Source organism: Mixophyes fleayi, chromosome 2 (assembly GCF_038048845.1).
Source record: "Mixophyes fleayi isolate aMixFle1 chromosome 2, aMixFle1.hap1, whole genome shotgun sequence".
Taxonomy (NCBI): domain Eukaryota; kingdom Metazoa; phylum Chordata; class Amphibia; order Anura; family Limnodynastidae; genus Mixophyes; species Mixophyes fleayi.
Window position 1 is genome coordinate 356,033,204 of NC_134403.1, and position 26,936 is coordinate 356,060,139.

At 41.2% G+C, this 26,936-nt stretch overlaps 2 protein-coding genes across 5 annotated transcripts in view; one reads left to right on the forward strand and one right to left on the reverse strand.

The window, feature by feature from the left end:
* Positions 1 to 2,731: 2,731 nt before the first annotated feature.
* Positions 2,732 to 13,744, forward strand: MRAP (melanocortin 2 receptor accessory protein). Of its 2 annotated transcripts, XR_012688222.1 has the most exons (5): positions 2,732 to 2,995; positions 4,574 to 4,601; positions 5,090 to 5,189; positions 9,274 to 9,388; positions 12,914 to 13,744. XR_012688222.1 is itself a non-coding variant. In XM_075197163.1 (4 exons), the coding sequence occupies exons 1-3, from the start codon at positions 2,884 to 2,886 to the stop codon at positions 9,362 to 9,364; spliced, it is 303 nt and encodes a 100-aa protein (XP_075053264.1). In that variant the 5' UTR covers positions 2,736 to 2,883; the 3' UTR covers positions 9,365 to 9,388; positions 12,914 to 13,744. The 2 variants fall into 2 exon arrangements, 1 of the variants encoding a protein (XP_075053264.1); XM_075197163.1 differs by lacking the exon at positions 4,574 to 4,601 and having other exon boundaries at positions 2,736 to 2,995.
* The window catches only part of URB1 (URB1 ribosome biogenesis factor), a 59,383-nt gene continuing 42,184 nt past the window's right edge, over positions 9,738 to 26,936 (reverse strand). The window contains exons 27-39 of one of the 3 annotated variants that reach the window (XM_075197161.1): positions 26,767 to 26,877; positions 26,123 to 26,186; positions 24,937 to 25,105; positions 23,562 to 23,664; positions 19,596 to 19,756; positions 19,318 to 19,429; positions 19,094 to 19,200; positions 18,184 to 18,327; positions 16,861 to 16,970; positions 16,141 to 16,332; positions 15,136 to 15,377; positions 12,470 to 13,090; positions 9,738 to 11,353 (exon numbers count right to left, since the gene is read on the reverse strand). In XM_075197161.1, coding sequence (XP_075053262.1) covers positions 11,133 to 11,353; positions 12,470 to 13,090; positions 15,136 to 15,377; positions 16,141 to 16,332; positions 16,861 to 16,970; positions 18,184 to 18,327; positions 19,094 to 19,200; positions 19,318 to 19,429; positions 19,596 to 19,756; positions 23,562 to 23,664; positions 24,937 to 25,105; positions 26,123 to 26,186; positions 26,767 to 26,877 — 2,357 coding nt within the window. In that variant the 3' untranslated portion in view covers positions 9,738 to 11,132. Of the gene's footprint in view, positions 11,354 to 12,071; positions 12,254 to 12,341; positions 13,091 to 15,135; positions 15,378 to 16,140; positions 16,333 to 16,860; positions 16,971 to 18,183; positions 18,393 to 18,703; positions 19,201 to 19,317; positions 19,430 to 19,595; positions 19,757 to 23,561; positions 23,665 to 24,936; positions 25,106 to 26,122; positions 26,187 to 26,766; positions 26,878 to 26,936 lie in introns of those variants that run through there. The other 2 variants (XR_012688221.1, XM_075197162.1) reach the window with 2 other exon arrangements.

The following is a 26,936-nucleotide window of genomic DNA, read 5'->3' on the forward strand; positions in this document are numbered from 1 at the left end:
AGTTGTTGTCTGAAAACGTTTGAGACTCCATTTTTTACATTACAATAAAAGTCTATTTTTCAGGGCTGATACTGTATTCGTTAACAGTTTCCATTTGGAGACATTTAGACCATGTCTGATAAGACCCCACACTGTGTAGCCCAGTCCCTTTTCCAATCTAATCAACCTTTATTCCTTTCAGGCACACCCTTCACGTACACACCCTGGAGGCAGACATATTTTGGGCTGAACCTATATTCACGGGGGAATGGAGGCCCCCTTAGCCCAGGGGCCTCCATTCCCTTAATCCGGCCCTGTGCATGATACTCATGCATTCTAGTCAAATCAAGCTACTTAAGGTGTTAAAAAGGTTCTTGTCATGCATTTGGGCTTAGCCCAGGCCTCCTCAGGGGAAGAGCGTTACTTCCCGACGCAAGCGCCCTTTTTTAACGTGGTTTTGTTCACATATCACCACCTCATCATTTTTCTCCATCACCTCATCCTTCATCTTCATCGCCACATCCTTCATCAAGCTACTTAAGGTGTTAAAAACTCCCCACTGTCACCCCCGGCAACCACCCCCAACTGTCACTTCTCCTTCAAGAAATATATAGGTCAGTGTATAACTCTGCCCAGCAGGTGGCGCTGCAGCTTGTTTTTTTTTTTTTCACACACGCCACTAGGCATTTATATAGTAGATCCCCCGTTCTCTGCAGCGAGGAGACTTCTGATGAAATTGGGCCTCTACAAGGGAGCCTATAATTTAAAACAGAAGATCGGGCAGTAATGAGAAAATCTGAACATATAGGGGCATATTCACTTAGGGTTCGCTCCCTGATTACGGTCGTCTGCGTGAGTAAAGTGTCATTACGGTACCGCAACAATACGGATTTCCATGCGCACCCCATAGGGGTTGCCATGCCAGGACCCGCGCGGATGCCCCCTAGAGTATGGTGTATACACATGAATTGGCATGCTGATCAGGACTTTTTTTTATTTTTTTAAGTAATTAGTAAAGGTGTGTCCACAATTTCATCTGACAATGACCTGCAAACTAGGAAGTGGGTTTTACAAAATGCATCCTTGTAAAAGTAGAATTTTGTCACTTGTCGATCTGGAATGAAAAAAATAAAAATGTGTTTATAGCTGTAAATATGAAGATGAATCCATTCACATGTTCTACACGTGTATTTATAAACCCAGAATTTGGGCTAAATCCGCATGTTAGCTGCATGTGTGAAATGTCTCTTATAGTAACCAGATAATAGAGGTATCAGGCAACACAGCGGTGTAGTAAAATGAATAGATACATTCAATGTGACATTAATGCTCTTTACAGTAGCACTGAAACATAAACAATTCACACTAGAAATATAGTTTAGCGTCCCGAGGGGGTTTCAGTAGGTGGAACGAAACTCTTCCTGACAGAATTCTCACACACCAGAGAGCAAAGCCTCTTGACTACACCAGGTGCCTGAGTCACTCAACCGAAATAACATGAAATTCAATATATTTTTGTCCAACGCTTTTCTGCCATGATATTTATATCTTATTTATTATTACAAATAATGCATTTTATTTATATGAAGCACACTTACACAAAAACAGAGGTCATGCACTGCATGAAGCCATATTGACAACCTCTGGGAAGAGTAAATTATCCCACACGGAAGCCAGAATTGAGAAGCAGGAAAAGTGCATGATAATCCCCACCACCACCCCAACACTATCCGTCCGGTGCGGAAAGGTGCTGGGACTCTTCCCAGCACTGCTGGACTGTTCTTACCAGAAATATTGGGTGAAAAAATCGGGTCCACTGCCGCAGAGTGAGAGAGAACTCAATAGTCCAGGACTCCCCTTTCCAACTCAGCCAATTACAAGTGGTTTTCCCATGCCAGTCACAATGTGATTAGCTGGTGGGGAAGGAGTGTCCTGGAGACTCCTTTCTTTGATCACACATCAATAGAGATTAAGTTATTCTCTAGTGATGTGGGGGAAAAACCATTACTATGTAGTTCCATTAATATCTATGGCCCATTCAGTTCTCTTGCCCACATTGTTTTCTATAGACCATTCATTTCAAAGGAGTTTCTACAGCTACTTCACTACGCACATTTGTGTTTGATATGTTTACTACTGTTAAAAAAAAGTAAAAAAATATCTGGTAGATATGAGGTCTAGCAAAACTGGAAAGCACATATTTACAGTACAGCACAGTAGGTACAGTAATAAGTATAAGAATAATCATCTTTCTAACACTTCCGATCACCAAGGGGCTAAACGTTTCACTGTCAATATCCACAGATATAAGTTTTGATGATGATACAGAACACAGATAATGAACTTAAACAATACTTTGTGCCTCATGACTCAGTGAGGTCATTAGCTGCTAGTGAATGGATAAGCTAAAATGTGGTTCAGGCCACAAAATGGCTGCCCCCACTCTGTGTGGGTGATGGGTTCACTTTAAATCAGTTATTGCACTAAGTGACCCTATTGCTCTTATTAAACATTTATAAACTCCGTAATTAAATGATTCTTTTAAAAAAACACATATGTTCTGTCATTTCCTGAAGTACAAAATTATCTACCACCCCCTCACTTCATGTACAAGAAACATTTGTACTGTAACATATTCTCATTAAAATACTTAATAGGAGTTCACTGTGTACTTTCTGATTTCCTATATAACATTGACCCAGTCCTTGTGTGTTTATCTTAGATGTTTATCTGCTTGGTAAAGAAGGAGGGGGTTAGAGAGCCTGTGTGGTATAAGTAACCTTGTAATAAGCACATACAGCCAGGACATGAACTGAAGGCAGACCGAAAGCCAACGTCCGCAGATCAGGACAATTCCCCGTACGGAGATCTTACGCACAACGTGGATTATAGACACAATGAGTGATGGATGGTCGTGGAAATAACACTGACACTAATTACACACTAACGTATGAATATTACTTTGATTATGTGGAGCCTGTTTCATTTGATGAAAGTGAACTGAAGGCCAACAAGTGTGAGTATGACTTATGCCATTATTTGTTTGTCCTGAGTTTCTCCGTCCCAGCATGCCTTGCCAGACAGTAGGGTTATATTACTAACGTAGGTGCGCACTTGTAACCCATAGCAACCAATCAGATTTTTGCTTTCTTTAGCCTGAGTTGCATGAGATGAACCAAACTTAGGCCACTCACTCCCAACGTTTCCATCCATTTTAATTGAAAGATCTTTTCAGAAACAATCTTTGGATGTATACACAGAACAATCTAAGCCTAGAAATCTTGGTATATCCGGCCCGCACAGTAAAAGGATCACTTAATTGTGATTGTTCAACCTTCCCCCACACATACCCATACAATTATTATCAAGTAATGGGATATCAGGAATGTTAGAGGTGGAATATGGTTGAAAAATGTAATTGTTTATGGGCACATTAAGGAAAAACAACTCTTGAAATTACATAACTCCCAAGTATCCCGATTTGGACGCGGGTGGGAACATTGGGAGGTATCTTCCATTGAAAGCAGCAATGAATGGGCGCAGATTTGTAATGGGCAGCCATTTGGCCAGGCCCCCTGCCCCCATGCTGGGGACTTAAATGTTGGGAGGTATGGAATTAGCATAGTGTATTTATGTGCAAGTTGTTTTGTAAATCTGCAACAAACTTGGTACGGAACCCTGAATAAACGTTTGTCTCCTGTCAACAGCTATGTACTCCCTAATTTAGTATTAATCCATAAGATCTTTCTATGTGACACACAGATAGAGAGAGATGAGGGTCAATTAAATAGCAGCCAATTAACCTACTAGTATGTTTTAGGAGTGTGGGAGGAAACCGAAGCACCCGGAGGAAACCCACGCAAACCGGGGAGAACATACAAACTCCACACAGATAAGGCCATGGTCGAGAATTGAACTCATGATTCCAGTGATGTGAGGCAGAAGTGCTAACCACTAAGCCACTCTGCTGTCTTAATACTTTCCTATATACACTGTTGACTGTGTGAATATTGAAGAAAAGACAGTTACTACCAGATTGAGTTCTCCTACAAATTCTTCTCTTTAGATATAATATTAGCCATGTCCTGATTTGACGGCTGTCCCACCAACCCGACTGAGGCAGCTTTGTCCCGATAATTGGGAAATTAGGGTGGTATTACCTGTTCACTGCAGATGTGCTGTGCGCCCGCCAATGAATGTTCTGGAGGAGATAACAGATAGCATAGTGCTTCACAAGTGCTAGCCACACCCTCATCATGGCGTGGCCACACCCATCCCAAGGCTGCCTACCCAAATGTTGGGAGCTAAGCAATAGCTACATCTATCTAAAGTAGTTTTATATGTAGATCAGATATTAATATAGAAGTATCAAGTGGCTCACAGATATTCAGTAATAAGCTGTTACTATTTGTAATTTGCATTGTTATAGGATAATATCCATGTGCACTTGCTCTGCATCCTCCATTTCTGCCACTGCAATCCCCTAATATCTTCAGTCGTGTCGCATGACATTGTTATCTATAATAACGTATTAATTTGGACTCAAACTGAGTCTATCTTTCATGCTATTGACACAATCTATATTTTATTTCAGTTTTTAAATAAAAAGGAAGACTATTGAGGTAAGAAATAATTTGAATGCATATTTATTTAAATGTTCACTTTTAATTCAACAACATACACAAGATAAAATTTGGGTCTTAAGTGCACCCCTGGACTCAAACCTTCTTTCTTTTTTTTTCCTCTTCCGGGAATCAGCTGTAAAAATATACGCCAGAAATGTTTCCCCTATGATGTGAAGCAGCTCATATATTTCTCATCCCCGTGCAAAAATTTGATGTGCGCAGTGACCCGTATTCTGGCCACTGTAACTGTTCAAAATGATGACCACAATGTCTCCTAGCTATGCTATAATATAGCACGATACCCAATGTGCCCCTCTTAAGCAGTTGCTTGCACGTAAGTTACAAAATCTTTGCTCACCAAAACACGTTTTTAAGATTAAATGGCACATTGGAAGTAAGTTACATGGCTGTGAATGCTTTATAATCAATTTAAGTCGGCGACCAATATATAACGAATACCTAATAACCTCTTTATGTTCTTGCAGATTCGATTGTTATCGCATTATGGGTCGGCCTTGCTGCTTTTGCAGTCTTTCTGTTCCTCATCTTGCTGTACATGTCCAGGACAGACTCAGCCCGTACAAGGTGAGAGCATTTATTTCAGAGACGTTAAATATATATATATTTTTTTTAAATCCTCATATAAGCAGATAAGGCTCAGGCGGTCAAGACAGCATTAAACATATTTTATATTGATCATATTAAATGTTTTGCCTTTATTTTTTCTTTTTACCAACCACCTATTTTTCTTGGTAAATATAGAGTAGGAGGGGGTGTGGGAGGAGGGGTACATTGATGTACAAATATGAAATTAGGCGTATTGACGCACAAGCAGCTATAATACTAACTACGACCCTGGGCATAATTATACTCTACTGAGCTTCACGGAGGTCCCCAGTGCTCCACGGTCTATTGCTCGAATCAAACCTCCCCACTTAGATCACAACCACCTTAAAATTATACAAGACACTAATCACATTGTTATCAATATGGCGCAAAGGCTGACATAGGAATGGATCAGTATTCAGTCTCTGGTCCGGGTATTGTGTTTATACAGCTGATGGACTTCATAGAAGTTATATGGTCTTCTATAAATATAGCTACACTCCTGATTTTGTACTAGTACTGCAGTCTAGGCCTTAACTAGCTGGAAATTATTAGTAACCAGCCCAACAAACACAAGCCCAACTCTGCTTAGAGGATTGGACAAGATCTGGTCATTGGACTGAGGCCGGATTAGAAGATGACAAACATAGGCCAATAGTGGTCATCTTCTGACTGCAGTAACCAACGTGGCCAGTGATCATGCCCAGTGCTAATTCTTGGACTATAAATGACAATACAGGGGCAGCTGAGCGTCCGAGTGTCAAATGGCCAGGTCTGTCTGAAGCGTGTGTCGCCAAACTGGACTTGGATCTTACCCCCAGGCAGCCAAATCTGCCTGCGAATCGGCAACTTAAATTTACTCTAAAACTATTCGTTTTATTTTCCCTTTGCATTTATGTAATAAGATTAAGGGATGAGTATGAATAGATATGTAAATTATGTATTTGCTATAGGAACATATCATCACCATTTATATAGCGCCACTAATTCCGCAGCACTTTACAGAGAAAACATTCACATCAATCCCTGCCCCAATGGAGCTTATAGTCTAAATTCCCTAACATACACACAGAGCAATAGACAGCGAGAGAGAGAGAGACACTAGGGTCAATTTTGATAGGAGCCAATTAACCTATGTTTTTGGAGTGTGGGAGGAAACCCACGCAAACACGGGGAGAACATACAAACTCCACACAGATAAGGCCATGGTCAGGAATCAAACTCATGACCCCAGTGCTGTGAGGCAGAAGTGCTAACCACTACGTCACTGTGCTGCCCTAACATATCTATTTGTTCTTCTTTCTATTCTATATCCCTTTAATTCCTCCCAGAGCTCTCCGGTCAATCTTATCAAACATGATAATCTTCTCACAATACAAGTGTGACAGGATGGGCTCACTCAGCCACCCAGTTGGGTGTTTGGTTTTACAGATTTGTTTTGAGGTCGCTCTTACCATCGGTAACCTGTCATAACGGACCACGTTTACTGGTGCTGCTCGGCCACCAGACACTCATCGATTGTGTCAACTGTGCACCATTTTGCCACAATTTGTGGTAGAATGATCAATGCCACATGTATCTACTTCTGGGTGGTCGGTGTAGCTGCTGCAGCACCTCTTTGATGGTGACAGTGGCTTATTTGGATCAGGGCTGCTGGTTAACTAGTGTAGCAGACACACACGTTGGAAATGTATTTTCCAGCCAATTGTCCCTTTAACTAGTCCAGGTTGGTTCACTTATCTTACACGTGAATCAGCCTGGACCTTGTTCACACCATTAAACTTTACACTCAGTGGCGGGAAGTGAGGATATGAAAATACAACAGAGAGCTGAGAAAGTGGTGGTCAGTGACCTCAAAGTTGCCAATAACCTGCAGAGGGACAGCAGAATCCAGCCATTTATACAGCCAGATGTTAATAGCTCTGAACACAGAGAAGAGATTTTTCAGTTACATAACTTCAATTTTAGTTGTTACCTTGAAATTGTTTTTCAGATCAATAATCATCCAGCCGACAGCTTCAGATAAGAGAGGAAATTACTTTGTAACTGCTTTGAAATATAAACATCCTGAATCGACAAATGGGATCTATGTTTAGAATTCATTATGATGAATTATAGATTTTGGCCACAACGAATTTAGAACAGACACTGAGAAACACAGGTTTTGGTTGTTACATGATTGCTTTCACCTCTAACACATTCATTTCTACTTGAATTTATAGGTTTCTACATTGTCTAGAGTAGAGTCTTGTTAGAGGATTTCAGTTGGCTAATGTAAGGGACTTTGAGCCCTTCCAAAAGGTGACATTGTTTCGGCTACAGCTATTCCGATTTAGATTTACTTATTTTAATTGTATACAAAAAATAAATACATTATAAATTGGAATGTAACAAGAAATTATAACAATGAGTTAATAGACACTACTTTCCATGCACATAGACACTAAGCACTACAGACAGACAATTTGGGGTTCACTTGTTTAAAGCATAAATCCCACATGCATTTTTTTTCTTTACATAGCATGTTAAATATACTTTAATTATGTATCAGATAATGATTTGTAGAAGGACTGCTAATAAAAATAACTATCATTTTCAAAATCTCTGTGGCAGCCAAACCTGTTTTACCTCCATAAACAGACACAGTCAGTCTACTACACAGACACGGACTCACAGCTCTCAGTATGTTTTGCGATTGCAGAGGGGGAAGGATGTCGCATTGCAGACAGAACTCAGAGGGGGGTTCCAAAGCCTCTCTGCTCACTACATCATGTGCCAAGTGACTGTGGCTGCCAGGGCAGTCACATCACACTGTGCAGAAAGAAAAAATAAAACAAAAATGGAATGCACCAGAATTGTTCTTATAGCATTGGATGTCCGGGTGCAGAGCATCCCAGTTATACTGCCACTGCAATCTTTCAAGGTTAAGATTTACAGTTTATTCAAAACATTCCACTTCATCTCCTCTGCCCACAGAGTATTCTTCAAAAAGCCTCCAGGATCTTCATGATGGTCTTTGACAAAAGTTTTTCCAATACTTTGGGGGGTATTCAATTGTTCCTCCGGGCGCCGCCGGAACGAGCGCGTTAAAACTATTACCGTTTATACGGTAATTACTCGCTGAATTTCAGATGATGAAATTGAGCGAGTAAACTACCGTATTAACGGTTTTTACGCGCAAGTTTACAGCATAAACGGTAATAGTTTTAACGCGCTTGTTCCGGCGGTGCCCGGAGGAACAATTGAATACCCCCCTATGATTCTTTAGTAACCCAAATAAAATACAAGGTTACTTACTGCCAACTCAGCAGATCTAATGATTTGTTGTGTCCCCCAATGCATCTACCAGTCTGAGCAAGATATCCTCCCTCCTGCTCTGACGGGTCTTCTTGCTTGGAGGATGTTAAAGTCTGTCCCTAGTGACATTCTCATGAATAGAAAGCTCATGAGGAAGGGGACGCTTTGACCAGCCTGAACAAGACCCACTGGAGCAGAAGGGAGGGTTATCCTCATCAGAATGTTAAAGGCATCAAGGCACCAAACAAACTGGTAGAAAGTAATTTAGAAATTTAGGTGACTTAAATAAAAAAAATACTTCGCTTTGAGTGGAGCTGGCTTTTAAAAATAGACTATTTAACACCACAGGTAATCTCAAGACCTGCAGATATTCAGGATGTAATTGGGTTTAGGATGTAACAGTTCGGGACGGTTTATAGTTTTTAAGTGTCAGATGCAATGCAAAACACATAGGTGCCTCTCAACAACTACTGGGAACAGAAAAATGTTCTCCAAATCTCTAGATTTCAGTAAACTCTCCAGTTGTCCAACTAGATGCTCCCATTCTATCACAGTCCCGTCCCCTGTGTACATTTTCCAGGCAGTGATGTATGAAAGGAACGAAGCTGTGGTGGAACCAGTGGCTGTACCTCCTCAATGGTGGGAAACAGGAAAGACATCCAGATTAGACAAATATTCCCCAAACAGGCAGAGCATTGTGATAACAAATATCTTGGGGATGGAAACCTCCATAATGTGTCAGACTTTGTGTCTACCATAAATATAGGTACACAGCAAGAAGAAATCGTTTGACAAGCACAGCTGAAAACCTGGAAGCCCCAGAAGGGAAGGAGGAATATCGGAGATGCACCAGCTAAGATCAGGGGACTACAAGACACAATGTGAGTAATTGTAAACCTAGGACATCCAATAACATCAGGAGGACTTAGGGTTCTAGATTCCTGAAATCTTGTGAGGTGCATCTTGAAGCCCATCAACCCCACCCCAAGTAATGAATCTACAGGTCCCTCTTTAATCTGTGCTAGGCTAACTTATTCTGCATTTTGCTGTAGAATCCATGTGCAGATACGTACAACTGGCACAGTGTACACATAAATACTTGACATAACGGTACTTGTAGAGCACTTTTGCTGCAGCGTCCATAGATAAATAATCCTTCGCGAGTGCGGAAGGACTGCTCGTCACACATTGTACAGCGGCAACTGAGTCCAGACAACACAGACAAACCACTAAATACAAAATAGTTGTACGGTTTATTGCAGTGCATATACAGAACAACTATACATTATCGTAACTGTACACTGGATTTCCATAGACAAGCTATAAAAATACAAGACTGGACATCGGTGGGGTCCACCACTGACCAGTGCCAAAGGGTACATGCCAAGGATAACATATACACAGGTATTAGCCCCAGAGTTATTCTGGGTATACAGGATTTTCATCCCATTATTGGGCCAATCACACGATAAACGACCGTTAGGCCCGATATCGCATTAGTGTGTACGCTCCAACAATCATCTTTTATCGGTTCCAAAGCTCATCGTATCGCTTGATTGGAGTTTATAAATGGACTAAAAATCTCGATCAACGATGGAACGATATTATGCCGATCCTGCAGTGTGTATGTACTCACGACCGGCAGTGTCCATAGATCTTTATGGAGCGTACAGAGTCAGGATCTTTTCAGCCGATGGTTATGACAGATGAAGAGCACAGATCTGACGGTAAATCATGTAATACGTGTATAATGTGTGCACAGGATCGGCTGATCGGGACTTTCAGTCGTTGGTAAAATCATTAATGATATCGCATTGGGAGAATTTTCAATAGTGTGTACCCAGAATGAGCAAAACACCATTATTCACTTAATCTTAAAGAGTTAAAAAAAATAATAAGTGTCACTTTTGAACATTTTGTCACTTTTTACATTGATCAATTATAATCCAAAAATATTAGCTAAGCTCATTAACTGAGCTGCCTTTAATGAAGTGACCGTCTCTGTTTTATATACAATAGTATGTTATACAAATGAAGCTTCGTTTACTTAGTAACACTGAAAGATGGTATCAGCAAGGATGTAGTCAGCAATGGTCGCCCTTCAGGGTGCCGGGGCAATGCCAAAATTCTGGCTTGGGTGTCACAATAGGATCATCCATGTATGTAACACATGATCCCTGTCCACAAACATTTTACATAGGTCTCCGTAGAGCTCTGAAGTTTATTGAGTGACAGGTAAAATTAAAAGCAGATAATTGGTCGGAGGAAAGAATCCTTTTTACATACACAGTTATATTAGTATACCTCCAAAATGGATATTGCCGATTACCAGCATGTATAAGACAACCTAGAAATGCAGGTGATGATTATCTTAATGATGTAAATATATTTAGGCTCCTAATCCAAGAGGAGATGTATTACAAATACTACATTGGGTTTAAACGCAGTTTTGCAAATACTAAGAGCAAATAATTGGTTTTCAAGGGTTATGGGCTGAAAAAGTTAAAGCTTTACCACAATCACACTGACATTGGGCAGAACATGCTCTCACAGCTGCTCCTGATTCAGTGCTACGTTTGCTGGGTAGATCCCTGAGACTGTGGATATCAGGTCTACCAAGAGAACTTAACTCTTTGCCAAAGCATCAGAAAGGTCTCTACAGAGGGACACAATTGCCTCTTGCTCTTCTGTCCTTTTTTTTCGTTTTGGGGTCTTGTTCTTTGCAGACGAAGGGTCCATGTCTGATGCTTCACAAACCATCTTCACATGAGTTTTGAACATAAGCGGCGATTCTGCACCGAGCCAGATATCTCCGACGTAAAGAGACACTAAGAAATCTCCAGCAGCTGTAAGGGGACGATACAGGAAACATTTATCTTATTATGTACGTGTAGGATGACCGATCGCTCGTAACTCAGGCTGAAGGTCCAGTTGTGACAATTTACACAATTTGGCAAATAGATTGTCGAATTAACCTGCGCAAATAGTGGATGTGTGTTGAGATGAGGAAACCATATAGTATAAGGTGTATATTATATTGCTGTAATCTTCAAATGTACCCATCATACGTAAACTGTACATCTCCATTCCTGCCCGTTTTTGCCTTTTCTAGATATCCATTATTTTGATTGCCAAAATCATGTAGTAGCTGTTTAACTTGACTCAGATAAGCCCGGGCAGCACGGTGGCTCAGTGGTTAGCACTTCTACCTCACAGCACTGTGGTCATGAGTTCAGTTCCTGACCATGGCCTTATCTGTGCGGAGTTTGTATGTTCTCCCCGTGTTTGCATGGGTTTCCTCCAGGTGCTCCGGTTTCCCCCCACACCAAAAAATAAAATAAAAATATACTGGTAGGTTAATTGGCTGCTATCAAAATTAACCCTAGTGTGTGTGTGTGTGTGTGTGTGTGTGTGTGTGTGTGTGTGTGTGTGTGTGTGTGTGTGTGTGTGTGTGTGTGTGTGTGTGTGTGTGTGTGTTAGGGAATTTAGACTAAGCTCCAATGGAGCATGGACTGATGTGAGTGAATTCTCTGTACAGCGCTGCGGAATCAGTGGCGGTATAGAAATAAATAAATGATGATGATGATGGTAAGCCCTATTTGCTGGCTGCTCACATATCACCCAATAGATGGAAGGGATGATGACCATCACCTACACATAAGGCATTGCAGCCTGTGACATCACAAACCAGTCAGGTCTATTTTCGGCCCAACTATTGGTGAGGGTCTACACCAGTGTTGGCTAACCTGTGACACGCCAGGTGTTGTGAAACTACAAGTCCCAGCATACCCTTCCAGCAATAAGCTGCTATATATTGGCAAAGCATACCAACACACAAGTAGTTTAGCTCCAGTAGGAGCTTAGTATTGCCCACGGTACAGACTCACAACAGCATGTTCCACTATGACCTACAGAGAATCAGCGACCCAACTAACGTACTAATTAGAGCAAGTTCTACTTACCTTTCTGCATGTCACTTGCATGCTCATCAGACGGCAGACAGAGATCCTTCACAGCGTCACGGACAACGTCTGCGGTCAGATTCTGAGTCTCTATTAGTTTCATCATAACCTGGTTAGACAAATGCGAAAGTTCCGAGCTGGAATCGGGACAATCCCAGACTCTGTAGTAGAGTTTATAGAGGGTACTTCTCCATATATGGTCTTTCAGAAGTTCCTGCACTACGTACGTGTGTGGCAAGATGCAGGTATTCAACCAGTGCAGAGAGTTATATAGATCGCCGGTGCTTAGCAAGAGATCACCCTCTACTTTTATTATCCACTTTGCTACTAGACAGGCGGTGGCACACACTAGGTTATCGGTAGCGCAGCTGTCACTTTTCGCTTCGTTGTCCTCTGTGGTGGTTTCTTTAAGCTGATCTGTGTTTTCATTCCTTTCTTTTACAGAGGTGAAGGGAGAGTTCAAGAAAGTGGGTTCCCAATGGATCAATATGGATTTCACATGATTTTTGGAGTCTTCTAGATTGGAGACCTGTGGCTGTTCCAGATTTGCCTCCTCGTCAGCCTCAATCTTCTTCCTTAGTCGCCGTGGACCTGGTTGTCTAAACTTCTCTCTAATGGTGCCTGCAAGATGGAATCAGAACAGAATCACGCTAGTTATTCAACAGGGATGTTACATATATACGTTTACTTTTCGGTCAATTTCCTGCATATTTTCTACACTTTAAAAAGAAAACTGTGGCAGATAATCTTTATAAGTAAAATGACAATCTGAAATTAATATATAACAAAGACTGTGTATTAAAGAGTTGACTAATATAGAGTTTGTTAATATAGAAGAAATACCTGGAGTGTTTATATTTAACAAATGTCCACCATGGTCTCAGTCATACTCTGCTGCAGGCTGTCATGTTAGGAGGGAGGGGCTTATACAACTAAATAAGCAGAGAGTGACTGACAGTTTGTCAGACTTGTGGATAGGTGACCATACACAGGGGAAGTGCCAGCGATGTTACAGCAACTAGGGATCTTTTTTTATTTTTTTTTTGTCAACCAAAAACCTTTATAGTTTACCAATGTGAATTTTATATTGTTCTTCTCGGAACAGACAAGACTCTTCTGGCAAAGTATCGGAATAAACATCTTTTTATTTAAAAAAATAAAATACATTAATAAGAAAAACAAAGTAAAAATTGTATCCAACAACTTAACAAGCTGTGTGCTGCTAACAAGAAGTGCAATTGGGAACTGGGGTTTAATAAACGGAATGAGACCGTTTCTCCATTTTCCGACTCCAGTTTTTCAAGTACAAATTCTTCCGCAACAATGATGCTCAGTGGAGCCCCCATTTCTATCTAAGGTGGTAGATGAGGGGGGGGGATTTACAAATATAGGTCCTTTTGCCTACTGCTCTGTTTTTCCATAGCTTTCAGGAACCAGAGAGAGGTGGAGAGCATTAGGGAGCAGGTGAAACAGTAGCTAGTGAGGGGGCGAGGGAGATTGTGGAACGTATATGGTTGGGCAGGTATTGGCGGAGGATACAGTGGAGGTACAGAATTGGGGAGAGTCTACTGGGCTGCTGGCTGTTTTGTGTATCTGTGTAGTACAAGTAATTGGGAATACGCGATTGTGATGCAGCCTGGCGTAGGACTGAAGACTGGCGGCTGTCAGGACAGGGGGGTGCATGCGGGATGTGACAGAGGTAGATGGGAGGAGAGATCTGTTTGTGTGTTTCTGGGGGTTGTGGGATAGCGAGACCCAGGAGGTCAGTGGAAAGGTAATAGTGGCAGAGGAGTGAGCTGGGGAAACAGAGAGAACACTGTGCAGAGATACAGTAAAGGAAGGTGACGTATTGGGACCAGGGCGTTGTATTACTGGTCTCACAGGTACATGTACAATGAACACAACTGTGTCTCGACAAAGTATCTCTCATAGGGCTGAACAGTCTTCTGATTGGCTGTTACACCCGAGGTTAGTTTACCACAAATAAAAATGCATATTTCACCTTTTTACATTTGAAATCTGTAAAATACCAATTGGCGTTACTGCATTGTACTCACCACACCCACCCTACAGAGGAGCCCACTGAGCCACTACACATCAAGGCAGCCAGTACTCGATCACACTACTCTACATAGCAAACATTGCAAAACACTCCACAACTTTTGCACAAAACAAAACAATAAAGGGAAAGACAAATCCAGCAATTTACACGGTAACAGGAATTTGAAATGCAATTAAAATAGAACCAGACTTTTTTCAGTCCACAATTCATTTTTTCCGTAGAAAAAAAACATGTCATCATCCCGTTTAATACATTGCTCTTTAGTGAGCTGTAAATGCTGTTGTGTTAGGAACACTGAACCCTCTACTGTGCAAAACCATTAAATCTTACATCACACCTCTCAGTGCTTTGCCAAGTCCTATTATAACTATAGTATACTCAGCTCTTTCATACAGTCAGTGACATCAGTGAGATAGTGACAGGAAGTCTGGTTTGCATAGGAATAAAAGTCCTCCACAATCACTAAACAGAGGATTCCAAACATTATTAGCGTTGACGAGTTCCTGAAATGTATAGGTTTGTCAATGTCCTACGAAGCTTCTTACACTGATCAATAAGGAAAAACCTCACCAATAAACAAGATATAAAAATTCTTCACACTTACTTATAAGTTCTTTGACCCGGTGTTCCTTGGCCACAGTAGTCAGTTTCTCCTGCAGATCCAGGTCTTTCTCAATGATGCTCCACTTATGCAGAAGCAACAGGGCGTTCTTGCTTGAAATGATCTGCTCGTTGATTGCAAAACGGCCCATTTCTTTAAAGGCCTCCAAAACCCTTCTGCGGTATCTCAGAACAGAGCTCAAACTGCTGAAATACTGGTTATAGAGGACACCGTCTAAATTTGCCCTGTAGCAAAACAAGTCACAAAATACAAAAAAAACATAATGTAAGTGATGCACAGAGACCACAATTATGTATGTCACACGCATCTATTTAAAAGTACAATGGCAAGGATAGAATGAATGCAGAAAACATCACACGTCTTTCTTGGTTGACGACCAATCTGCATGTGCCTGGCATTGGAACGTCAAGTAAATAGCGAAGAGTTGGGGAGTCAAAATAGAAAATGCTGTCAAAGAGATTTACACTTGTTTCGCTTGACATATTGCGGTCAAAGAGCGACGGTCACCAACATACAATGGAGACAGCTATTTTGTGGTCAATATCCATGAGAATGCAGGACACCAACTGTATGCAAGTAAGATATACCATAAAAACACATTGTATGTACCGTATGCATTAAGCACATCTTGATCTATGCGTTTAGTTTGATAAAAATATAGATTTACTTTTAAACCAACTAAATTTTTATTAATGATTATACAATTTAGAGTTGATCATTTATTTTAGAATATACATTTTTTTGTACGCATTCTGACCTTATGTGTACATATCGTGCTCCAGAACTCTGTTAACATACGGCAAACACCGTTTAGGCAGCGTACTTACACCAAGATTTAAATCGGTACACATCTTGGATTTGAATACAGTCGGAACTGCGCTCACGTTCCGTGTTCTGTTTTAAACCGCAACTTGCGTTCCAATCGGAATCAGATGCTTAGTCTCTTGTTATCTTTATGTAAACGATTAAAAGTAGAAAACATCTCACCTAATGTGTCTGAGCAGAGCCATTAATACACAAAGAAACTCATTCACCAGGTGCAGAGGGAGGAACTTTTCTTGGTCTTCACCCTGGGTTAGTCTGTCTTTGGGTTTGGGCTTCTCCTTGTTACCGAGGTTAGTAAACCATAAACTGTTTACTAAAGACATTACGCTTCCCAGTGCTTTGCTTTCAATATACCTAAAAAAGCAAAAAGCTGAATTTAAAAAAAAAAAAAAAAAAAAAAAAGATAAAAACACGATTGACTTCCTAAAACAGTGTCAACTCCTGTTCACTGAAAACGAATCTTAAAATAAGTTAAGACCTTAACACCTCCGCTACACCCCACTCTCTGCAGATTCGGTGTTCAACATAATAAACCTGTCAGTAATTTTATAACATTATAAAAATGAATGTATTTTACTTTATACACATTCTGGAGGCCTCTTTAGTCATTATTAACTCTAAGAGCCCCTTTGTAGTTTTGACTATAGTGGTCTTGAATATACTCTAAAGGCGGGAGTATAATATAATATCATTTTATATAAAAGAGCGATAGTGTTAACATAATATTTACTGTTACCCCCCACACACCGTGAAATAGGTGGTCTGAGAATTTGCAAACTCAAAACCTTTAACTGCCCAAAAGCATCCTCTTTATAGAGCTAAACCTCCACTACAACACTTCCCTCCCCCAAATTCGCCAATAGGTGCGAGGGTGCAACATACCCCTTCCCCAAAATGTTCAGTATCCAGGTCAGCAGGCTGTGGTCGCGGATAAGCTCATAAGCCGCTTTTGGAACTTTTGAAGCTTTCATGAGTATATCCATGATCTGATTCTGTCAGAGAACACATGGAGTAAATTCACAACACAAACCTTCTACATTTACTTATTAGAGATGCAGATTATTCACAATTGATAATAAATCTTCTAATTATGACGTAACAGCTGAACAGTATATAAGGTACATGTATTTATGTATAAGCTAACTTATTCTGCAGCAGGTCTTCCAGTATACAAGATTAACAAAGCTGAAGGAACAGCAAATTCACACATTCAAATGCAAAAGAACAAAAAAAAAGAAAGAAAAAGTTAACAGTGTGAATAGAAAGCTAGAGAGAGACAGACAGGGCGATAAAAACTGTTATTTTAAAATAAAAATAAAAACGTGCACTAAATGCAGTCATCATGTGACAGTAACAGAGCTAGCAATTTAAGAAGATGGAATTCAATTTACTTTTCACGAAGTGATGAAAGCAGAGAGGAGGATCAAAAAAAAAAAAAAAAAAGGGAGTAGAGAGGAAGGGAAGTAGAGAGAGAAAGAGAGAACCTAAATGCGTTTATACAAAGATCAGGTGAGAGACATCTTTAATGCCATCGCTGACAACAACATAGAATGCTGGGGGTAAATGTATCAAGGTGAGAGTTTTACGACAGGTTTGAAAAGTGGAGATGTTGCCTATAGCAACCAATCAGATTCTAGTTATCATTTTGTACAATGTACTAAATAAATGATAGCTAGAATCTGATTGGTTTTTCAAGACCGCTGGAAAACTCTCAGCTTGATACATTTACCCCTACGTCATAGTCTGCAACCACTTTGGTGTGTAATGATGGGAGAATCTAACGATCGAATGATCCTATATAAGGGACAACTCAAACCTTGCAGTGTCTTACTATGTGTTTGCATGCTCTACAGAGGACCTGGAATTTATATATTCTATATATTATGGCCCAAATCACAGACCAAACTTCCACATATTCCTATAAAATGTTGGAGGTTGCAAAAAATAAAGAAATACAAAAATAAAAAGGTATATTTTACGGGTTAAATGTCATGAAACAGAAAGCTATATAAAACTTGCTTGGGTATAGTTATAAAAAAAAGAAAAAAAAAGAAAATAAAATAAAAATGAATTCCTGGCAGATTCAAGGTATCACGAGACAGAGAAGAATGGTGTGACCTTGTGACCCTTGGCAGCAAAGGGAAATAACTGAGCATATAACATTAACATGGCGTGAGACACAGAAGAAAACTCCGATCTCATTACCTGCGATGTTTCATCACACAACGGACTGTTGTAAAACGTCAAAAGGACCATGAAAATCCTCTGGTAATCGTACAGCTCGTAGCAATACTTGTCCCTCATTCCATCACGTAATAATCCCAGCATCCACCTGCGCTCCGCCTTGTGCTGTTCATCCATAAAACATAAAGAGAGACGCAATGTAAGCTCGACCTGCCTACATCATCAGATACCTAGAGAAGGAACCAGGCACTACAGCCACCTACCTCTATATATATCCGATACCCAGAGAAGAACCCGGGCACTACAGCCACCTACCTCTATATAAATCCCATACCCAGAGAAGAACCCGGGCACTACAGCCATCTACCTCTATATAAATCCGATACCCAGAGAAGGAACCGGGCACTACAGCCACCTACCTCTATATAAATCAGATACCCAGAGAAGGAACTGGGCACTACAGCCACCTACCTCTATATCATCAGATACCCAGAGAAGGAACCGAGCACTGCAGCCACCTACCTCTATATAAATCAGATACCCAGAGAAGGAACCAGGCACTGCGCCCACCTACCTCTACATCATCAGATACCCAGAGAAGGAACCGAGCATTGCAGAGACCTACCTCTACATCATCAGATACCCAGAGAAGGAACCAGGCACTGCGCCCACCTACCTCTACATCATCAAATACCCAGAGAAGGAACCGAGCACTGCAGCCACCTACCTCTACATCATCAGATACCCAGAGAAGGAACCGGTCCCTGCAGCCACCTACCTCTACATCATCAGACACCCAGAGAAGGAACCGGTCCCTGCAGCCACCTACCTCTACATCATAAGATACCCAGAGAAGGAACCGGTCCCTGCAGCCACCTACCTCTACATCATCAAATACCCAGAGAAGGAACCGGGCACTGCATCCACCTACCTCTACATCGGAGCTAAAGAACAATCTGTAGAAATCCGGAACTTTCTTCTGTTCCAAGTACTCATGAGACAGCAGGAACCTGGTTATCTTAATGTACATGTGTTCTTCTGTAGACAGGAAACAAGAAGAATTTTTGTAGTAGAGGTCTGTAATGGTTTTGTAGGATCCCCAGTAAGCCCGTTACACTCAGCATAAAGAGTCAACCTACAGCTACAGGATATTACCTGGTTTGAGGATCTGCTGGGCAGCTCTAGCACAATACAGAGCCAATGAGAACGTCAGCCGCAAATTCTCCTGTCTAATTCCGTTTCTTATAACGTCCAGCAGATATTGCAGCTGGAACGGTAGGGAATATTTATGCATTATTCCTTCAAACCGAGGGGTCACTTAGAAATGCAGATAGGTAAGGAGTAAAGCAATGGATACCCCACCACCACCACCAAAAAAAGGCAGATAAGTTTTGGAAAGTGAAAAATGGGTAAATAACACGCTGGGGCCCCACCTGCTCCTTATGTCTGCAACGTGCCCCCTCCAGATGAGACACAAAGGATCCTAGGATGTGATTAGCGGCCGCTCGCATGCTGTAATCGTAACTACTGAGCGCAGCCAACGTTAGTCCCAACGCGTTCACTTCCACAAACTTCATACAGTCCACGGCCAGCTCTGCAGAGGATGGATAGAAATGGTCACTGACTGACACAACATAGGGGATAATTATACACAGAGACCAGACTGGATATTATTCGGACTATTACTAGTTAGCGAGGACCACAAAAATAATATAAAGACAAATAGTTCAGAGGTCTTTAAAGTATAATGTTTCAAAAAAAAAACAAAACAAACAAAAAAAAAAACGGGAAAAAAAAAATATGTAAAGCTGTGGGTCAGTAGGGTTGCAGGAAATGATTATCAGATATACAAAACATTCTATTCGGAACCACCCATTTTTGGCTCCAAAAAACAATGGCGCAGTGACAAACTGTCACTTGGGTGCAGATTTTTCAAAACTTCTAAAAAGGAAGACTGGAGGCAATGCTCATAGTAACCAATCAGGTTGTAGCTATCTGTAGTTGTAATAAGTGCAATTTATCTAAAATGTACTAGATAAATGATAGCTGGAATCTGATTGGTTGCTATAGGCAACACCTCCACTCTTCCTTTTTAGAAGGTTTGATAAACCTACCACTGGGGGATGAAATACCAAAGCTTTAGAAAAGATTACCAGAGGTAATAAAATTATGCACACAAAAAGGAAGCGGGTGCACTTCAGAATATATTATAGGATAAATGATTCTGGTAACTAGAGGCACACCGGGCACAGGTGTATGGCAAGGCTGCAATCTTGTGGTACAATCTGTACAATCCCTATCATTAAAGAACTACTAAACCCAAACACTGAGTGATTCATATAAAAAGGTCAAGTATAGGTCAGTTTCAACCTGACTCCATCTGCAGCATCAATTGGAAAACACCCAAACTACTAAAGAGTCAAACTACATCAAATGGCAAATCACAGCAGTTATGTTTGTTGTGACATCCCTGGAGAGGCCTCTTGTTGGGTCATCACTCTAATCAATCCAAACACCCTGGTACTCAGACCTAAGCTTCTGCGCTGCCCCAAAGTTAGATGAAATCATAGTTTCCGGGAGAGTAAGTTGCCTTACTCTCCCGGAATTTCCGGGAGGCTCCCATACTCCCAAGAGAGTAGGCGGCATCTTCCCGGACTACGGTGCAGCCTGGACTTTTTGCGTCATCAAGCCCTTTGACAGCAGGGGGTGGGGCGGGGCCACTATGGCGTCACCACCCCCCCCCCCCCCCCCCTCTCATCATACCCCGTCACATGAGCTACCCTCCAGGGTCTCCCGGAGGGAAGGTTATAAAAGTTGGCAAGTATGGACGATATATAAAATCTGCGCCTCCCTAAGCCGCTTTGAAATACAGCAACTGCCGGAAACAGCAGCATAAATAGAAAGCTGGACAGATATAATTAAAAGATATATCTCCACTCATTCTCACACACTCTCTCCTTTAATCTCACATTACTAATCATTTTTCTTGCGTCTTATAGTAGAAAAAAACATAATGATGATTACACTTTGTTCTCATCTTCACTGCAGCATTAAGAGCGAACGGCCTGGAAAGTGGAATCCTAGGTTACAATCCTTTTCCAAGCTCGATTCTCCAGCAGACACAGGAACAGGTTAAACATACCTTTAGTAGGTGCTTTATTTCCACAAGAATGAAGCAGAAAGTAAATAAATTACCAAACCTTTCTACCAGCTGAGAACTTGAAAAAAATGGGTGTAATTCCCTTGTAACTAAGTTCTCAAAACTTGATTACTTACTCTTGACATATAATAGTAATGATATTAAGTAAAGGTATATTTCACTAAGACATCTTGAAGTCAAACACCCACAAGGTGACTGTGCTCGAGGCCCCTGCCCTGGCTGCGTCTGCAGGATTTAAACAAACGTTAGATATCCGAAGTTCACTAAATTATCAATCGGTACAACAGTCCCCATATCCACTATGGGAACCGCCGTCATGTCCAGTTCACCTAACTCCGAAAGGCTTAGCTTTTCAGAGCTGGTCTCTGTTATTAAATGTCTCTGTAATCTCCGTTAGTCTTTCACCGCTACGACTAGCGACTAGAGTAGTCTTTACCATTCGCCGGTACAGCTGCCCCGGCTTCAGTTAATTGACCAATTGCTCCGTTACTACCTCTCTTATCGCTGTGGATACCGGCAATAACAGATGTTATCTAACGGACAAAATATGTGAAGGGTCTTAAATAGACCCCCAAGTATTTGTATGCCTTGTAGATTGCAGCATGGATATAATTGCAGCCTCAGAAGAATTCAATGCCGAGGATAAAATAGTAGATTTGTTACATCCCTAATTTGAACTTACATAAAAGTACTTTATTACTACATTCAGCAAATATGACATAATGGTGACCGTGCTCAAAATCCCCCAAACAGTAGCGCACGTAACCAGCAAGGACGTAACCAGCGAGGACAGACCAGTCAGGAGCAGAGTCTCACAGCCAAAGACTATATGTTGGCAACTCTGCAGATGTAACAGATCAGCTCATTTCAGACGTCCCTCTGCTGTGTATTAAATAATCACGAAGCCCATTTTTACAAGCAATAAAACATGTGCACTGTACACACATGAAGGATTTTCATCACCTGCACACTGCACCTGTCTGGTAAACAAAACTGTAGGTTCATATATAGATCTTCACCGGAGACCAACATGTAACTGTTGTATTTCAGTTCCCAAATAGTTACAATGTGGAAAAGGAACTCAGGGCGTAACAAACGCTAACAAAAATATTAGATAAAGACCCACGCATGGCCGGCATAAACGTAATTTATATTACAAGGACACAGGACAAGGGGTGGATGCTTTAAAGTTCTTAAAACATAGAAAAGGAATCCAAGGACACAGTTATTGTCCATAACAAGTGCAGGGAGTGTTTTCAAGTTCTAAAAATAATTTTTGCAGTAGAATTTTTTTTTTTTCCTTTTACAACCAAAGACAGAGGTCTAGTGTTTATACCCTCGGTCGTTATTATGTGTAGAGGACAAGCTATACGGGCAACCTGCACTCTGCTTTGAGGTAGACAACATGCGACCCGTTACTTGTTATGCAATTACAAATCCCATCATGGAATGGAGAGAACACAATTTTTACAGTACTCAGAATAATAGACAAGCAATGAAAATGTCCAGCGTACAAAAGGAGGTCTGTGCTGTCAGTGTTCGGGTGATGGCTGTGTTGTCAGTGTGCTGTCAGTGTACAGAGGGTCTGTGCTGTCAGTGTACAGAGGATCTGTGCTGTCAGTGTACAGAGGGTCTGTGCTGTCAGTGTACAGAGGGTCTGTGCTGTCAGTGTACAGAGGGTCTGTGCTGTCAGTGTACAGAGGGTCTGTGCTGTCAGTGTACAGAGGGTCTGTGCTGTCAGTGTACAGAGGGTCTGTGCTGTCAGTGTACAGAGGGTCTGTGCTGTCAGTGTACAGAGGGTCTGTGCTGTCAGTGTACAAAGGGTCTGTGCTGTCAGTGTACAAAGGGTCTGTGCTGTCAGTGCATTAGAGTATTAGTCTACCTCAGGTAGGACCAGAGCAGACAGGGATGTAACAGCTGCAGGGAGATGACAGCGGACACATATTGATGAGACCTGTCACACGGAGCTCTACTATTGGCCGACAGTCGTGTAAGTGCATACATGCTGCAGGATCGGAAGGGGATTGGTCGTAAAATATTAAATAGTACTGCCAACCAATTGAAACGATGATCAGCACTTTGGGACGACTTTAGTTCATCGTGTAGGTACACACTCACACGATATCTGACCAAATGGTCGTACGAAAATCCAGTGTGTCCCTTGCCTAACCTGACGAAAATCTATTGAAAAGTGCAACGCTGAATGTTTGTGGCTCCGTTATTATAGCTGCTACTTCACCTGGTCTGAGCAGTTCACTGAAAAGAGGTAACAGAAAGCAGGGGTCGTACACGTTGTGCAAATCTTTTATTGCGCGGTCTTCATAGATAACATTCTTTCCAGCCTAAAATAAAAAGTGTTTAGTGTTATGAAGGGGTGAAGCAGATACATTTATCATAGGTTGTGCAGATAAACAGCTGTCACTTAAAAAGGGAATTCCTGTGATGTAGCTCATCAGGAAGACAGTCCGGTTCCTCTATAGACTTTGAATATTAGAGCTAGTTTGCAATATTCATCATCAATAAAAATCTCCTTTCAGTCTGAAGGTGCCAATGTTGGGAGTCTCTCCTGCGAGAGCAGTGGTTGTGGGGGGGGAGGGGAGGTTTGGGGTGGTTATTACATTACATTTTGTTTTTTTTTTATTAAAGTTGATGAGTCACTGTGCTCTTTACAATAAATTACAAAGCCCATGTAAGGCTGGTGACGGGTCCTCTAAGTGGAATATGCTGATTGTATCATTGCTACATAACATTTGAAGCTCCTGCATGCACAGATTGCTAAAAAAAAAATAATCGGTTGCAGATTAACACCAAATGTAAACTGACTTCTATAAAATGGGTCAAAAACAAGTATTTTTTCTTGTGTGTTTAGAAGCACTGGGCATGTACTTCAGATCTCCTCTGCCCACGCTGCTCTGCTGCAATTGGAAGCACTAATTTTTGTGATATGTTCTCATATAAATCAGTATCCGCCAACTAATGAGCCAATGATGGCTCACCAAAGTGACTCAGAGTCTTCCTAACTCACCCTAACAATTCACAGCTTGCTAAGGAGATTTTGCTTTTTAGAACTTTTTAATCCTGTTTTGTCAGGCAGGCTTTGGAGCGTAAACACAGCTCTTGGAAATATTTCAGGTCAAAAAAAATATATATTCACAGGCAGCAGCCATCTTGGGGCTCTGTGGCTTCAAAGTAAATCATACCCGCTGATTTTTTACTTTCCCCTCTGTGTGAGGTGAAGAGTACGGAGGGGGGACATGTCACTGTGTACAGCGGCATGGAGGAACCCATCCCGCCCACTTCACTAGGAAGTTGGCAGGAGGCGGGAGAACGGCCTCCTCTCCCGGGAGTCCGGGATACCTAACCCGGAATTCTAGAGTCTCCCAGACATTCCGGAAGAGTGGGCAAGTATGAAGTAAGCCATCGCTTTCATTATCTCCTTTTATTTGTAGTATTTCTCTCAAAAGAAATAGAAATTAATCTGCTTATCTGACCTACCGTTACACAAAAAAAGTCACGTGACAGACAAGAGACGAAGAACAATGTAAGTAATTTACAGGTCATGTAGATATTTATAGAAATACAAGGATGAAACAGTGATACAAACGAGTCACTACCTCGGCTGTCAGCTTGAGGTGCAGCGGGAAGTTTAGAATGGCTTCCATCATCTTTTCTCTATCTAACAAGCTGAGGATCTCCTCCATGCTGGGCTGCTGCCAGAGGGATTTCCCCAAGCTCTTTCGGGTCTTGTGGTGCTCCACTGCCGCTGGGCCCCACAACAGCAACCTGGAGGTGGGAGGGATAGGGAGCGTTAGTGATCAATCCGAGGCTGGAGTACAGCGACAAGCAGCACGTGTCTCAGAGGTACAGAGAAAGTGTTATTTCACATTTTATTTAGTACTAAGTGCATCTAGATTACATTTTTAGAAAACGTATGTTTTAATGAACGAAACCAAACATTATTTAAGCCTTGTGTGTGACTACAGAGCTTTTAAAATGATTTCCATTACAAGTCTCCTCCTTTATAAAATGCAGTTTGGTCTTGCGTTTTAAGCTAAGGATTCAATATTATTCAAAGCTTTTCACCATAACGGAGGTGAGTACTGGCCCGAGAAGCCTGCTTGGATATAGTCCCCTATCAATGTGGATTCATTATTAAGTTGTCAGAGCTCAGGAATCACTTTCTCATGTGGCCGATCCTATGGCCCATACAAACCAATCCACACTAAACTCTGTGGAGCAGATTCAATTGTTAAAAAACCAAACAAAAAAAAAACCAAAACTTACCGCATAGTGTCCCGGAACGGCCGCAAGACACTACATTGCAAATTTTTTTTTTTAGCTAAATATCCACTCACTTTTGCTTATTTCCTTTAGAGACGTGAGCAAAAGTGAGTTACTTTTTACTGTATAAATGGTAAAAATTCACAGTCGCTAATTGAATCTGAATCTGTGTGTTCAAGAACTATCCCGAGGGAGCCTTAATGTAACCTACGGTATTTACAAAGCAGAGGGTTGTTCCAATGCCGATCCTTAGCAGAAGGATTGTGGGATCAAAAAGTTGGGTGTTTTATTGATAGTCATTCACACTCTCTGTGCTCCCTTTTAATACAATATTTCACCATTCACACTTATTGCTTACACACAATCGAGGCAGCCATTTTGTGCGCCGAGCCCGTATCCATGAGCAGGCACTATACACTAGGCACTAGTGACATCATGTGATGTCATGAACTGCATCACCAAAATGGCTGCCTGCACTGCACGTAGGAGACAGGTCAACTACGCGTCTTGGCAAGTTACCTGAAATCTGTGAGGCTCAGATTATTGTGCTCATAGGCCTGTAGCAGGAAGAGTATTTTTTGGTCTGAAATAGAATAAAAATAAATAAATGTTCGGTGGTTATACAGACCTTATACTTTAACATAACCCATTAAATGACTGTTTGGTAAAACCTTCCTACCGAACAAAATACAAGTTATCCTATTTCTGAGAGATGTTTTGTTCGAAAAGCATCCTACATGATTTCAACTTCTTTGTTCACTACACACAACGGAGCCTAGGGGGTATATTTACTAAACTGCGGGTTTGAAAAAGTGGAGATGTTGCCTATAGCAACCAATCGGATTCTAGCTGTCATTTTGTACAATGTACTAAATAAATGATAACTAGTATCTGATTGGTTGCTATAGGCAACATCTCCACTTTTTCAAATCCGCAGTTTAGTAAATATACCTCTAGGCCTTATAGGTTTTTTCTCTCCAATGTGAAAACAAAATGGCTGCCCCCATTAATGTTAATCATTATGAATGTGCAGATATAAGGTTATTTGTGCACAGTGACTTTTATCCAAATAACAAAGACATTTATAGAAAATAAACACCCCTTATATAAAGGACAGGTTTTCCCTTTAAGCAGTGAGCACTGTGTTTCCATACTGACATTACCTGTTACGCTGAGACTGCCTCCATAGGCCCCAAGTAAAGCGACAAAATGGTTCCTGTCACAAACAGATGGACATTTGCTGACTATACTTCTCAGGACATCCACCAAGTTCTCTGAAAGGTAAAACACACATTTCAAACCTGGGTTTTTTTTTTTTATTTTTTATTATTAA